The sequence below is a fragment of the Oncorhynchus tshawytscha genome, linkage group LG25, assembly GCF_018296145.1.
Source record: "Oncorhynchus tshawytscha isolate Ot180627B linkage group LG25, Otsh_v2.0, whole genome shotgun sequence".
Classification (NCBI taxonomy): domain Eukaryota; kingdom Metazoa; phylum Chordata; class Actinopteri; order Salmoniformes; family Salmonidae; genus Oncorhynchus; species Oncorhynchus tshawytscha.
In genome coordinates this window covers 6712685-6729154 of record NC_056453.1, presented here as the reverse complement: position 1 = coordinate 6729154, position 16470 = coordinate 6712685, and the positions used below count along the sequence as shown (strand labels likewise).

Genomic DNA, 16470 nt, shown 5'->3' with positions numbered 1-16470 from the left:
AAATGGACTGGGTATAAATTAATGATGTTTTCTGTCCTTCAAGAAGGTTTGATGGGAGTTTTAAGTTACTCCCACAATGGCATGTTGCATTATTCATTGGACTTGTCAGTCTTTCTTTGAATATCCTTGTGTGTCTTCCACTTGAGCTCATTCAAATGTCATAAGTGACTTTTATGGTATCACTCCCGATCATTCTTGGATGCTCCCCATCAGCATCTTAGTCTTACAACAACCTCCACTTGAGATCACTTAATTTAGCTGATTCAATTTTTCCCCTTTCTTACTCCTATCCCATTCTATATCACTACTTGTCTACGCTGTTACTGCTTCTCTCGATTTCCCTATGGTTTTCTCCCTTGTCCTTTCGTCCACTTCCCTGTGTTTTGTTGACCGGTGCTCCCCCAGAGGGAGGCTCTTATTTTTCATTTAAAACACTGTGCCCTTTGTGTGTTGGTCCACATCAATCACGAGCCACTGCTCCTCTCATCACCACTCTCCCAAAAACAGGGTTACTTCAAGTGGGGACTCAACCACAGGGCCATGAGCACCCAGAGATCCCAGCCCAAATGAATCAACTCAAGGGGGTCCCGGCAAAGGATTAGACAGAAAGAGGACTGTGGAGCTCACCTCATTTGCAGATGTGCAGCTTAGAGCTGACACACCGACAAGAGACAATGTACAGATATGGCATCATTGAGGCATGCTTCTACATCTAGGTGGCATGTCTGTACTGAAACTTTATATGGCCCCTCATTGTTGAACATTGACAAAGTACAAACATGGCAATAGATGTATTCACTATGGACCTGGCTCAGCACTTTAGTCAGTAAGTGTTGTGGAGGTGCCGCTACGCCAGAAGATGGAAGTCTTAACTGACCTATTTCTGTTCTCCTGTACTCTCCACATATACGCTACCATTAATAAGTTTGGTCATTTAGAAAAGTCCCCATTTTTAACTTAAAGAAAACAACACTACAATTCTTGTCCATTTAAAATAACATCAAATTGATCAGAAATTTGATCAGAAATGCAGTGTAGACATTGTTAATGTTGTAAATACTATTGTAGCTGGAAATGGCTGATTTATGGAATATCTACATAGGTGTACAGAGGCCCATTATCAGCAGCCATCTCTCCTGTGTTCCAATGGCACGTTGTGTTAGCTAATCCAAGTTTATCATTAGAAACCCCTTTTGCAATTATGTTAGCACATCTGAACACTGTTGTGCTGATTTAAAGAAGCAATAAAACGCCTTTAGACTAGTTGAGTGTCTGGAGCATCAGCAGGTTCGATTACAGGCTCAAAATGGCCAGAAATTAAGCACTTTCTTCTGAAACTCGGCAGTCTATTCTTCTGAGAAGTGAAGGCTAGTCTTAAGAAGGCCAGTTTTATTGCTTTAAAAAAATGAGGCCATTTCTAAGTGACACCTAGCTTTTGAACGGTAGTGTACCTGTGGTTAAACTTTAGTGTCTGCAGAAGAGTAAGAAACTGACTCTGAGCATTTAGGCTAGTTCATAACCCATGGGCTCCATTGGGGTATTTTTGCCATGGAAAGGAGGCCAGTCAGCCAAAAAGGTTCCGGTTCAGCACCATAGAGAATGCTTTGAGACAGTTTCTCATTATAGGAAAGACTAATTGGGTTTCACAATATTTGGTGACCGTCTATCTGGTGAAGGTAGCTGTGAATAGATGTATGTGTGTCCGTTGGAGTTTGCCTAGGTTTGTTAGGCTGTGACCAAGGCCTGGAAAGTATGAAAATGAAGCGTGTGTTCTAGTGCCTCAGACAATTTGTCTAGATCACTCCTGAAGTCAAATACTCAACTTCATGCAAACTCACACATCCTGTTGTATTAAGTGGATTTGCACAACATTTGTTTTGTGTTTCACCCCACCCCCCACCCACACGTTTTGTTTTTTTGTAAATGACATCCACACACCATTTCCATTTAATCCTTACTTGAATGATCTTTTTATTCTCTTCTCAGGGGACAGGTGTTACTTGCAGGTTGCTGACAAACTGTCTCAATGACTTCTGTGTTTTAATGGATGAAGAGGGTGGTTGTGTAATTTGTTACGTCTTGTAGGCCTACAGTATGTAAGATTGTGTTGCATTCTGCAGTCGTAATTGTTTTGCATTGAAGAGGGTGCAGTCGTGTTTTCCTCTTGGTCCCCTCTGGATTCGGCCTCCTGTTCCAAATCTCATTCTGTTCTGCTCTAATTGTTTTAACCTCCTATTCCCCAAGGAGATAATGCTGTTCTAATCACAGTACTTACAGGAATATGGGATTGCTTGCTGTGGGAGTCCTTATGGGAATATAGGCTAGAATCGACTGTGGAAGGCCACAGCGTTTGTGACAAGTTCAACCCATGCAGGGATTATGATCCCAGGCGCTTTCTTCATTTATATGGGCTGATGTTAGGGCTTCTGTTTCCTGATATACTTGATGTGGTTTTATGTATTCTATTAACAGCTGGCCAGTGGATTTCCTTTCTTTACTCAACTTGGTCTTCATCATCCAACAACGGTGAATTGTAAGTCTTTTTCTTTCTGTTCCATTTTCAGGATGACACTGGTGCATATCTTATAGACCGAGACCCCACATACTTTGGGCCGGTGCTGAACTACCTGAGGCATGGCAAGCTGGTGCTCAACAGGGACCTGGCTGAGGAAGGTAAGACTGGGCATGTGATATGCATATTACTGCCAAGGTGCACAGTGAAGCAGTTGGTTTCCAATATCAGCTTTCAAGTATTCTCTGTAGCAGTCCATTCAGTATGTTGATCATTCTTGCCAGGATAGATTCTAAATGTGTGTTTTTGAAGGTGTCTTGGAGGAAGCCGAATTCTACAATATCACATCATTAATAAAGCTCCTCAAGGACAAGATCAGGGAACGTGACTGCAAAACATTACAGGTAGGTGAACTTCTCAATTGACACATTGTGCTCTATTGATTTTATTTTCATTTATTTTAAACCTGTATCAATTTTATTTGTCACATACACATGTTTTGCGGGTGTAGTGAAATGCTTGTGCACAAAAAAACTAAATCTTGCAAAGTTGCTTAGGGCAGTTCTGCTTCTAGCTCCTATCTTTCGGTGCCATCTTGTGATTTTTATCACTTTGGGGGTTCCTGGCCTTGGCTGAGTCCACTGTTAGAGTAAATGCACCTGCTCTATCCCATGCTTCAGTATCTCTCTGTCTCTGTGCCTCTGTCTCTGTGCCTCTGTCTCTGTGCACATGTCTGTCTGTTGACTTTCCGTTGACTTTCAATTGCTAGCAACAAAAAAAAGCCGATAAATAAAACTGTTGGCCAAAAGGGCCGGGAGAAAATAAATCCCATTGCTAAATAATGCTTTTTATTAATTGATGGCAATACCAGTCGATGGAAATACATTTGACCATCATGCTTATTGGTTTATAGGTTAATTTGCATCATTAGTTGAATTAATTTGGCCTGTGTATTTTCATGTGTACCTTATTTATCCAACACAACTGTCACACCCACACAGCATACCAAGCCTATTTTGAGCAGGATTTCTCCTGCAGTGCCTCAGCTGGTTGCTGGAGTAAAACGTGTGCTTTTATAAGTACATTCATTGCGCAACAATTTAATGAAATCGTGTTAAACGTTTTGGTGCGTGATTAAGAAGAGCTACTGTTTTTAATTCTCAACTGGTAATTGAAGCGCGCCTCCCATTCAATTGCAGGAAGCAGCCTACCAGCGTGTCACCCACCACTTTACAATGTGAGTTGGAGGCAGTGTGCGTTTTGAAAAATACTTAGACCTGAATGTTTTATTTCATATTATGAGTAGCCTATAGGCAAAAACTTCATAGGCGGCTCATGAGTCTCAAGTTTGGGGAAGCTTACAATTTATCCTACCGTTATGTGTGCCAGTTATGATTTTCATGTTTTTGGGGAACAGTTTCATTTCAATAACGTTTTCATTTCGCAAATTCATTGTCATGTAGTTTATCATAGAAATCAGAATTCAAATACCAAAAAGCTCAGTTAACATTGATACACTAATCCATTGGTGGCTAAAGAAATGAGCGCATGGAACTCAGACTGTAGGCCAATGCAGTAGTAGGCCTATAACTATCATTGCTCTTTCACACTGAGGACTGGTGATTATCAAGGGGGAGATTGTTGGACAGATTTTTCAAACTAAAATAAAGACATATACAGTTGAAGTCAGAAGTTTACATACAACTTAGCCAAATACATTTAAACGTATTTTTCACAATTCCTGACATTTAATCCTAGTGAAAATTCCTTGTCTTAGGTCAGTTAGGATCACCGCTTTATTTTAAGAATGTGAAATGTCAGGATAATAGTAGAGATTTGATTTATTTCAGCTTTTATTTCTTTCACCACATTCCCAGTGGGTCAGAAGTTTACATATGCTCAATTAGTATTTGATAGCATTGCCTTTAAATTGTTTAATTTGGGTCAAAGGTTTCGGGTAGCCTTCTACAAGCTTCCCACAATAAGTTGGGTGAATTTTGGCCCATTCCTCCTGACAGAGCTGGTGTAACTGAGTCAGGTTTGTAGGCCTCCTTGCTCGCACACGCTGTTTCAGTTCTGCCCACAAATTTTCTATGGGATTTAGGTCGGGGCTTTGTGATGGCCACTCCAATACCTTGACTTTGTTGTTCTTAAGCCAGTTTGCCACAACTTTGGAAGTATGCTTGTGGTCATTGTCCATTTGGAAGACCCATTTGCGACCAAGCTTTCACTTCCTGACTGATGTCTTGATGTTGCTTCAATATATTCACATCATTTTCCTACCGCATTGTCAGGACATAGAAAGCAGACATGCTCATTGCTCACAAACAAAAGACAAATCTGGTAAATGGTTATGAACTAAACCAAAACTTGTTTCTCTCACAAGTGTAGCAGGTTGTGAACTCTGCAAATAATTTTTTCACTCCAAAAATGGTAAATCATCCAAGAGTATACGAGTCGCCCAATGAATGTGCAAGAATTGGTGGGAGACAGCTGACCCATTCTGGAGAGCGACTCGTCTATATCTTCAACACACCCCTCCCCTTTTTCTCTCAACACTTTAAATTAGAATCAAGACGCATCTTAGATGCTTTTCACTGACAGCTGCAACTGAATAATCAGCTAGGTCTATTGTGATTTGAAACAATCCACAGCTGTTTTTTTGTGGCAGTCATGCTTTCTGTTAAGTATTTTGAATGATTCTATTTCTGTGTAGACAATGTACCTTTACTTCCCTATTGGACTCACCGCTATGCCATTTATATCCTGTTCTATTGGTTTTCATATCAACTTTATTTCATTGTCTAGAAGCCAAAGGCACAATCCTAGTCATATTAGCAACCCATCCTAGTTGTTGCATATGGAACCGATATCCAGTTGCCTGTTTAGAATGGTGTTTTCAAATCAAAATCAAATGTTATTTGTCACATGCACCGAATAAAAAGAAAAACAAAAGAGTAAGTGATAAGAGTAACAAATAATTAAAGAGCAGCAGTAAATAACAATAGCAGGGGGTACCCGGTCAGAGTCAATGTGCGGGGGCACCAGTGTCGAGGTGCATGTTGGCAAATTTTTGAATATAACTTTTTATTGGCTGCTTCGTTACTTAATGCATCGAAACAGAACATGCAACTTATCTAAATGTTTCTTTTGTCATTTTGAGCAACGTGAGTGGACGTCCTAATGGGTTATACACCCAATGCATATGGGTCAGGTAAAGCTCTCTCTCTCCCCAGGCTCCAGTGAAGCATGTGTACCGGGTGCTGCAGTGCCAAGAGGAGGAGCTCACCCAGATGGTGTCCACAATGTCAGACGGCTGGAAGTTTGAGCAGGTAACGCTGACTCCCACCACAAGGAGAAAAATGTTCTTTTATTTGTACTTTCCTCACCCAAACCAATATAATCCATTAATTTGAAATATTCTTTTTTTTCTTCAGTGTCTATGTAATCTGGGCATCCCTCTGCTCTGATTGGTTGTTGCAGCTTGTCAGTATAGGTTATGGGTGGGCCCAGAAGTCAGTTTCTGCTGAATTGTGAAAGGGGAGGTGTCTACTTTCCTAAACCACAGTGGAAAGGTGTCCCATAATGTTCTGTCCTTGGGCTGGTGACTCCATGTCTCCTATGTACCCATTCATAACCCTTTTGGCCTCTGTATCCCAGCTTTATGCACACAAGGTGGCCATTTTGAGTTGATTTTAAGATGTGTACTGTTTGTCCAACAAAGACCCAAATGAACACTGCACCCTTTGTGTCTGTTTGACTATGTTGTCAGTTTTCTGGTAATACTCGTTATTTACATGTTTTTCTTGACGATGTATTGTCTTAAGAGGACATTTTTGGGACCACCATCTTTAACATACAATGCATTCAAAGTATTCAGACCCCCTTGATTTGTCTACATTTTGTTACGTTACAGCCGTATTCTAAAATGGATTAAGTAAAAATAAATTAATAATAAATCCTCAATCTACACACACTACCCCATAATGACAAAGCAAAATGTTTTTTTCATTCATAAAAAATGGACATACCTTATTTACCTTAGTATTCAAACACTTTGCTATGAGACTTGAAATTGAGCTCAGGCTAATCCTATTTCCATTGATCATCCTTGATGTTTCTACAACTTGGAGTCCACCTGTGGTAAATTCATCAAAACATTTCTGCTGCATTGTAGATCCCAAGAGTATTGAGTCTCCCCTGGCCCCACTGTCCCTGTGTTGAGAGGATCACTGGATCTCCCAGACAGCTGGAATGTCACTAATAGTCTTACAAGGGTCAGACGGGAAACACCTTAAAACACATACTTGACCTAAGCTTAAGGCTCAGCAGCAGTGAGCCTAGTCGTCTGGGGATATGTAACCAATTACTCCTCATTCAGAGCCACTCAGTCCTGGGATGTTCATTAGGACACGTTTTCCAACAGAAAATGTAGACGTTTGTTTTTATTGGAAAAGTTGAGTACCACCCAGTTTCACACCTTTTTCTGATCTTTTTCTTCAATTTGTGCTACTGAACCCGATCCTGGGCTGCCTTCAAGTTTCTAAATACTCTTGCTATGTCCACGGATCATCCATGCTAGATTGGTTGAGAAAGGTTCTTGAATCACGTTTTTTAAACGTACTTTATTTAAACTAGGCAAGTCAGTTAAGTACAAATGATTATTTACAATGACGGCCTACCCCGAGCAAACCCAAACGACGCTGGGCCAATTGTGTGCCGCCCTATGAGACTCCCAATCACGGCCAGTTGCAATTCCGCCTTTATTCGAACCAGGATCTGTAATGACGCCTCTAGTACTGAGATGCAGTGCCTTAGGCTGCCGAGTGGTGCAGCGGGGTGTGGTGTATGAATGCTTATTCAGAGTTACCTCAGAAAACAAGTGAACTGCAAGTTGACTGCACTTTAAGACGCATTTGGTTTCAGTTGAGGTTTTGACCATATCGTTGGACTTGAATGGGTATCGATGGGTGAGAACTGACACTGGTTGTACAGTAGCTGGTAGCTATAACATTTAGCATCTTTATAGAGTAGCGTCTCACACAGGAGGCAAGAGTATTACATCTCTTGGGAACAACACGGCTCCTGCAGAAGTGGCTAATGAGGCCGGGCATGTCGAGACATGAACACCCACAGAGTACACTGTACTGTACACATGACTGGCTGAACACAAATTAAACGCATTTGACTAAGAGGAGGAACAGGTGTTTGTCTGACATTGTCACATGTATTTTGTAGGCCGAAGTACTCAGTGTTGATTTGCATGACATCACCTCACCGTCCGCATGTTTGTTTAACAATCTGTTATCCCTGTCTAAGTTTTGTCCTTAAAAAGTTAACCCTTTAAAGACCCACTCCAGCTATTTGTGAACATTTCCTGTTAAACTGATATTCCAGGTATAAATACAGTACTCACTTAATAGTAAATAAATTTAGGTGACGTTGGTCTGATGGGTGCACTCTGACATTTTAGTTGTGCATTCCATACTGTAACTAGATCACCTGGCTGAACAGCAGTGAGTGACTCACAAGGCTCTGGTCTCGTCGTGGTGTGCTTGTAAACAAACTCCATGTGATTGGGGACTACCAGTAAGCTTCATAATGAAAAGTTGTGAATGGGGAAATGAGGAACGCAATCTTTATCTCCTTACGTATCGCACAAGTTGACTGCAGGTATTTACTTGAATGTAGCTATAAATATGAACTTTTATTATTATAAATAAACGTAATAGTTTTGACGGTATTGGAAAACCATTTAAGTGCCTAATTTCATATACCCCGGTGTACGGTATATTACCGACGCCTATAGCCAATTCACATTGTGTTCTGAACTGTTTCAAGCTCTCATGTTTTCTACCTATTATCTAATGCTTTTTATTACTGTTCAAAGTCATCACATTTCTGTTATCTAAGTACACTGTAACCTACTTTCTGTCCTCATTTTGTCTCTGAAGCTAATTATTTCTGTGCTCGCTCTCTCTCTCTCTCCTCTCACCCCCCCAGCTGGTCAGCATTGGCTCCTCTTATAACTACGGAAATGAAGACCAATCTGAGTTCCTTTGTGTGGTCTCCAAGGAGCTGCACAACCAATCATACGGCACAAACAGTGAGCCCAGTGAGAAAGCCAAGGTGAGTGTGAACACCGGCAGTCAGGCAAGTGAGAATTCCATGACAAGCTTGTCTGAATAGTGGCTTGTTCTGGATGTCTAAATGTACCACATTTACTAACCTTGCTTTTATGGGACAGTGATAAATGGCCCTGGTTTGCTGATGTAAATGCTCAGGAGTCCATTTTAAAGAAGATGGGTTTGGACTGCTGCACAGAGTAATTAATAAATGCGAATTTTGTATTTTCTGAAAAGTATAAAACATTGGTCAATTAGTTAAGTTAGCGATTGAATCAAGCCAAGTCCTTTTTCATAGCAGTTAACATTTACTTTCAACAATTGTGTCTAAATCAAAATGACAGTTATGTTAGTGTAAAGCTATCAGTCAGACTACACTCAGGCCTACGTGCATTTTTACAAGATTGATGAAATGTTAGATTTGACCTTAGACCGAACCACCTCCCCCAAAATCAAATATCCATTGTTACGAATCCCTTTTGGCCCGACAGTCTAGGGGGGATGGTAATGAGACCCGTAACATAACTCATGCAAATTATTATTGTGACAAAGTAAAAGTGTGAACGAAATAACCACGACAACAGAAATCTACCGTCAAACTCCAGGTTTATTTATAAACACACGGTAATGGGGGGGAAGCAGGAAAATGGGCTGAGCTGGACCCAAGGAAAGAAATAATAAATATACAAAAACACCCCTAAGCTAGACTAGCCTACTTTAACAACAGCTAACTAACCAAAAATACAGTGGGTGGTCCGCCCAGTTCTAACTAGTGTATTTAACCAAGTTCACCTACGGGTAGTGTATGCCCATGGGCGACTTGTCTTGGTTTCCCCCTTTTCCCACCAGCAACAAACAAACACCATAACCAAAAACAATACTCACAGGTGATGACAAAGTGCTATGGAGGTGCTCAAACAAAAGAGAGGTTAAGACACAAAGCAAGAGTGAAACACAGAGACCTACAGACATGGCATTTACAGAGAGATTGCGCTCTAGAGCAAACAAATGATGGGGTTTTTAAACCATGGGGAAGGAACTGTGATAGGGTAGGAAATAGGAGGAGGTGTGTCTTCTGATTGATGATTGATTGTTGACTGATTGGGGAGTGATGATTTTCACCTGTGAGGGGAGAAGGAGAGAAAAGAAACACACACACAGGATACACACACACACACACACAGGATAACTGTATCCGTAACATCCATGTTCGTAGGACCTTGAACATGGGCTTGAGGATTACTGGGACTATTAGTGGGGAAGTTCATTCTCTGAGGGCTTTTGGATCAAATTAGCAGGCCTAGCTGTGGGAATTTCTAGTCTCATCTGCAGGTGCCCAGTCCTCCAGGGCATGCTTCACTCACTTATTTTCATCAGGCTCCTTCTAGTCCCAGATTTGGTAATTCTATTGAATTGTTGCAAATAGGCTGCGATTTAAGGGTGTTTTCACACACAGTTTTGAGCTATAGTTTGAATCAGTTGGATTATTTGTTGTGTTGTATTTTTTTCATTTTGGTTAATTTGGTTTCATATTGCCAAATGTCAAACAAACTAAAATGCCCCACCAAAAAACACGTGTTCATGCAAGTAATTTGTTTTTTGGAGAAAAATTCTAACGTTAAATCCATCTGACTATCAAGAAGCATAACTTGTGTGTCCCAAACTTCATATGTCTTTCGCTTTGGTCTTCCAACAACATGTGGGAGATAATGGCACAATAGCCTCAGAGGTAAATGGGAGGTGGGCAGGCAGGCAATGAGAGAAGGCATATCAGCTTGATTGGAGCTATAGCCTTCAAGTAAGATTCACTTGCAGTCTTCCCTAATCTGCATCAGATGCGTCCATAAATGCAGTGCTACTTACAATGTTTCAGAAATATTAAGTTATGATAGGCTTCTGCTTGCATTTCATCAAAAGCTTACAGTCAAACAACCAATAATCGGCCTACTGCACGCCTCTGGTTATTTTCCTCTGTTTGGTCCGGACTGCATTCACACCTGCAGCTAACCGTACCATGGTGCAAATGGAATCTGACCAAGACCGCCATTTTTGTATGAACCACGGTGCATTGTTTAGTGCGCTCCGGATAGTGTTCACACCAGTCCAAACGAACCAAACTAAGGGGGAAATTGCTCCAAAACAATTTGGTGTGAAAGCCCCCAAGAAGTCTTAGATTAAATCAGATTTAAATGTCACTTTGGGACAGAGCAAAGCAATCACAGAGACCGCTTAAGAGAGGGCATATCAGCTCGATTGCAAGTGAATCTTACTAGATGTGAAAGTAGCCTTCCCTCCGACCCGTCAATGTCCAAATGTTGCGATTAAAAAATATTTTTAAATGTAAAAAAAAAAATATATATATATATTTATTTTTTTTAAATATATTTGCTAAGTTTTTATTTCACCTTTTATTTAACCATGTAGGCTAGTTGAGAACAAGTTCTTATTTGCAACTGCGACCTGGCCAAGATGAAGCATAGCAATTCGACACACACCAACACAGAGTTACACATGGAATAAACAAAACATACAGTCAATAATACAGTAGAAAAAAAAAAAAAGTCTATATACAGTGTGTGCAAATGAGGTAAGATAAGGGAGTTAAGGCAATAAATAGGCCATGGCGAAGTAATTACAATATAGCAATAAAACACTGGAATGGTAGATGTGCAGAAGATTAATGTGCAAGTAGAGATACTGGGGTGCAAAGGAGCAAGATAGATAAATAAATACAGTATGGGGATGAGGTAGATAGATGGGCTGTTTACAGATGGGCTATGTGCAGTGATCTGTGAGATGCTCTGACAGCTGGTGCTTAAAGCTGGTGAGGGAGACATGAGTCTCCAGCTTCAGTGATTTTTGCAGTTCGTTCCAGTCATTGGCAGCAGAGAACTGGAAGAAAAGGCAACCAAAGGGGGAATTGGCTTTGGGGGTGCCCAGGTGAGATACACCTGCTGGAGCGCATGCTACGAGTGGGTGCTGCTATGGTGACCAGTGAGCTGAGATAAGGCGGGGCTTTACCTAGCAGAGACTTGTAGATAACCTGAAGCCAGTGGGTTTAGCGACGAGTATGAAGCAAGGGCCAACCAACGAGAGCGTACAGGTCGCAGTGGTGGGTAGTGTATGGGGCTTTGGTGACAAAACAGATGGCACTGTGATAGACTGCATCCAATTTGTTGAGTAGAGTGATGGAGGCTAGAACTTTTGAGAATCAAGTCCAAGAGGTGTAATAGTAGTCAGCTAGGTTTCTATCCAATTGGTGACAGATTTTAGTGCAAGTTTTTTTAAATTTGCATTAAAAAAATTGGTGTATGCGCTCTTGACAACAGTTCAACTGAAAAAGTGGACAGGATAGGTTATATAATGAGGGATGGATAAGAGCAGTATCATTTGTAATTGGCAGCCAAACAGATCATGTCACCAGCATTCAAATAATACCCTCCAATATTTATTAGAAAATTTGCATCAAGCTCATCACTGTCCATCATTTAACCACCATGAAGTTCATCAAACCTTATTTAATCTGCATATGAACTCTTAATGCTTTTCCATGTGGTATTGGTAGTACAACCTAACATATCATTGCGTGACTCCAAGTTTGTCACAAAAAAATTCACCAACCAAAAAATGATCCCACTTTGTCTAGAATGTTTTGTCGGCAATGGGACATTTTTACACACATCTGCTGTTTCCCTCAGTCCTGTTGTGAGTTTTTATGCATCAGGTAATTCATTTGCATGGAATGGTTTGATGGAAACCTGGTTAGTGATGCATCCCCAGTCAGAGAGTCTTCATTGGACTGATGTTAGTTAGAAGGTGAATGTTTTTTGTAACATTTACACAATCCCATATGTTGTCCCCCCTCCCCACCCCACTTTACCCTTGACATTTTCTCCCCATTCATTTTCAATCTTGTAAAGACTTGTCTTCTTCCTGTGCCATTTGCATGCTGCATGTTGCTCAGAGTGAAGATGAAGAGACGGATTATGAAATGAATGACTCTGATTAGGGTTGAGCACTTATGACTCAACGGTGAGAGCTCAGCTCTGCTGCCCTCCTAACTCCTGCCCCTCCTTTCTTTCGACTCTCGTATTCTTACGTTTTTCTTTCCATAACTCCACCATGTGTCTTCGCCCTGGTGCTTGTAACCCTGGTCCATGAGAGGATTGTGTCTGGGATTTTGGTCCTGTCAGGCTTTCAGTCACTTCGTCTTTCAAATCAAATGTTATTTGTCACCTGCTCCGAATACAACAACCTTACAGTGAAATGTTTACTTACAAGCCCTTAACCAACAATGCAGTTAAGAAAATACCAACAAAAAAGTAAGAAGAATTGCAAATCATTAAAGAGCAGTAGTAAATAACAATAGCGGGGCTATATACAGGGAGTACAAAGTCGATGTGTGGGGCACTGGTGTCGAGGTAATATGTACATGTAGGTAGAGCTATTAAAGTGACTATGCATAGATAATAACAGAGTAGAAGGGGGGGGGGCAATGCAAATAGTCTGGTTAGCCATTTCATTAACTGTTCAGGAGTCTTATAGCTTGGGGGTAGAAGCTGTTTAGAAGCCTCTTGGACCTCGACTTGGCACTCCGGTACCGCTTGCCGTGCGGTAGCAGAGAGAACAGTCTATGACTAGGGTGGCTGTAGTCTGACAATTTTTAGGGCCTTCCTCTGACATCATCTGGTTCAACACACTCTTTAGGACCAAGGTTGACTACACCTGTCAAGCTTTTCATTTAGCATGTGCAAATACACTGATCATACCGAACGCTAGGACCACCTTCCTAATATTGAGTTGCAGCCCTTTTTGCCCTCAGAACGGCCTCAATTCGTCGGGGCATTGACTCTACAAGGTGTCTAAAGTGTTCCACAGGGATGCTGGCCCGTGTTGACTCCAATGCTTCCCACAGTTGGCTGGATGTCCTTTGGGTGGTGGACTATTCTTGAGACACACGGGAAACTGTTGAGTGTGAAATCCAGCAGCGTTGCCGTTCTTGACACAAACCGGTGCACCTGGCACATACTACCATACCCAGTTCAAAGGCACTTAAATCTTTTGTCACCCTCTGTATGGCACACAATCCATGTCTCCAGTCTTTAAAATCCTTCTTTAACTTGTCTTTTACTCCCCTTCAACTACTTTGATTTGAAGTGGATTTAACAAGTGACATAAATAAGGGATCATAGCTTTCACCTGGTCAGTCATGGAAAGAGCAGGTATCCTTAATGTTTTGTACACTCAGTGTATTTGCTTTATATTGCTGGCCTGGATGGTGTGGTTATCTTAGAAAACCCCTAAACATATCCTTTCCCTCTACTCCTGTGTGTGACCCATTCGCAGATACCAGACTTAATGATCAAACTCATTACTTCTAACATACTGTATGCCCGTCATATTTAGATATGAGCCTGCTGTAGGATAGTTTCTAATTTACAGTTAGGTAATTGCAGGAATATGTTTTTACATTTCATTTTAACATTAACTGATTTGAATGCCTTTTGCCTTTGCAGATTCTTCAGGAGAGGGGATCCCGAATGTGACGGATCAGTATTACGAGCTCCAGGTATAAAGATGCAAACATATCATTGACGAGGAAGAACCTTTCACTCAACAGAGAAGACATTAGTCGAGAGGGACTTACATTTGTTTGTTTTTACTCCATTTTATATTTTATTATGTAAATAAGTCTGTTTACAGACTTTTTGTGCCTGTACAGTTAAACTGGATTTTTTTTAAATTAGTGACAAGTTTTCCAACAAATGATGAATTATAATCATTTAAATATTTTATGCTATAAAACATGGTCATACACGGCCAATGATTCACTCAGGGGCTACTTTTGAGTTTCTTACACATTCTAACTCAAGGGAATCTTGTAAGGGATCATGATGGTCTATCTATATTATCAAGCTTAAACCTGTACTGTCAGTAGATTAAAATATTTTTTAGAGAAATTCATTTAGGTTTCAAACACTTAATACTTCCTTAACTGGTTTATCCTTTGTATTTTTAGAGGGTACATTTTGAAAGGTTGGGGTGTGCTAATATTTTTTGGGGACTAACGGTGAAGGAATATCTTTTAATATCCTTAGGTTTTTTGATGTACATAATCTAAAAATTCCAATATTCATATTTAACTCGAACTGCACGTTTTGTACATTGTATAGTTAAACACAACTACAAATGTACGTTGTTGTACTGGATCTTACAGGCTAGAAAGTCTTGACAATTAAATTATGTTGACTCGAGTTTTGCGGCGTTTGTACAGAGGTCTCTGCATATTAAGATTTGTAAATCAGGATTTCAATTATTGATGCTCAATATCTGCTTTAGTTAGAACAGACCTGGAACGTCTTTTGATATCCAATAAGAGGAGATATACCTTGGCTCAGACGTTGACTGTTAAGTTGTACAAAGATGTATTTGTCTTGGAAATCTACACCTTCTTTGAGGCATTTTGTATTGTGGAGACTTCATACACAGCATTTCAAGCTCTACAATAGGAGGAACACTGTGCACAATGCTTTCCTTATACTGCAACACTGTTAAGGGGAAATACTGCAGGACTTTTTAATTTTTAAAATATATATATATATACACACACACACTGAGTTGTTTCTGGCCTGAGATGTGGCATTGTGCTGTTCGATATTTCATTAACGTCTAACTTTTGATAGTGTTGCCTTTTCCCATGCAGTGATGACCAAATACAATGTCTTATGTGCAGCTTACACATTAACTTTTAGTGTCGAGATGATAAGAAAACAACATTTCTGGCTGCAGGCACACTGTGCAGCAGGACACAGACACAACTCCTTTCTCACACACACCCACACTCTCTTTTCATGTAATAATTCTATATAATTAAAGGTTATTGGATGGATGCATGTTTTTTTTTTTTTTATACACACAAGGGCTTATAAAGTGAACTTCTTTGCAGATTTCATAATTTCTAATCAAATAAGAGCGGGTGTTTTGCCGGCGCTTGGCTATGTTTACATTTGCTATAGTATTCTGAAGCCTTCCAGAGATCTTGCACACCCTCACATACCTTAACAGATCCTGACTTGTTTTGACTGGCACAAAGAAAACAAGCACTCCCCACTCCAGATTAATTTTAAACACATGTTGATAGTTACTGTTAATTTATGTTTACATATCATATACATTTCAAAGTGCAAGTAATCTCTTGAGGACAGACTATGTAAAATTTAAATGGTACTGCCCAAATTCTGTGAGATTTTAAATTTGAAACTTTTTTTTGTGATCGTGATTATAAGTGGAATGGTGACACGTTCAGGCAGCTCGATGAGACTAGTTTTGGTCTAATGAGTTTTGTTGCAGTGAGATTCTTTTTTGGTTTAGTTTACTTGGTTCCATCTTAACCTTAGCAGTCTGTACTTTGGTCTGGCTTGTATAAGCTGGCTGCCCTACTTCCTCAGCAGCATCCTTCTCCTCACTGCTAGACTACATGCCTTGGAGAAATAACAATTATATTTTGTGCACCAAAGTATCCAGTCAAGTTCCCAGTATATTATGAGTCAGCTGGTTACTTCATCACAGAATACTGCGATGCATGATTGAAGATGGTCACATTTAGGCCTATTATTCCTTAATCAGAATGATGATGCTGTTGATATCAAAGATTATCATGTCATCACTACATCAGTCACTTCTGACTAGTACCATGTTTTATGCAATGTTTAAAATAACTAATGTTACAGGGATAGATTTATGGTCTTGCATAGGGTAAGTCCAATAAAATGGTTTGTCTTTCACATTTGGTATGTGTGTGTGTATTTTAATGCAGTTTGTAGCAGTGCACTC

The 16470-nt window shown here is 40.3% G+C and overlaps 1 protein-coding gene across 1 annotated transcript in view; it reads left to right on the top strand.

Annotated features, from left to right (window-relative positions):
- LOC112224116 (BTB/POZ domain-containing protein KCTD5) overlaps positions 1–16421 on the top strand; it is a 46375-nt gene extending 29954 nt beyond the window's left edge. The window contains exons 2-6 of the mRNA XM_024387432.2: positions 2565–2673; positions 2825–2916; positions 5749–5844; positions 8516–8641; positions 14154–16421. Of these exons, the coding sequence (XP_024243200.1) occupies positions 2565–2673; positions 2825–2916; positions 5749–5844; positions 8516–8641; positions 14154–14183 (453 nt within the window). The 3' untranslated portion in view covers positions 14184–16421. The remainder of the gene's footprint in view (positions 1–2564; positions 2674–2824; positions 2917–5748; positions 5845–8515; positions 8642–14153) is intronic.
- Positions 16422–16470: the final 49 nt, after the last annotated feature.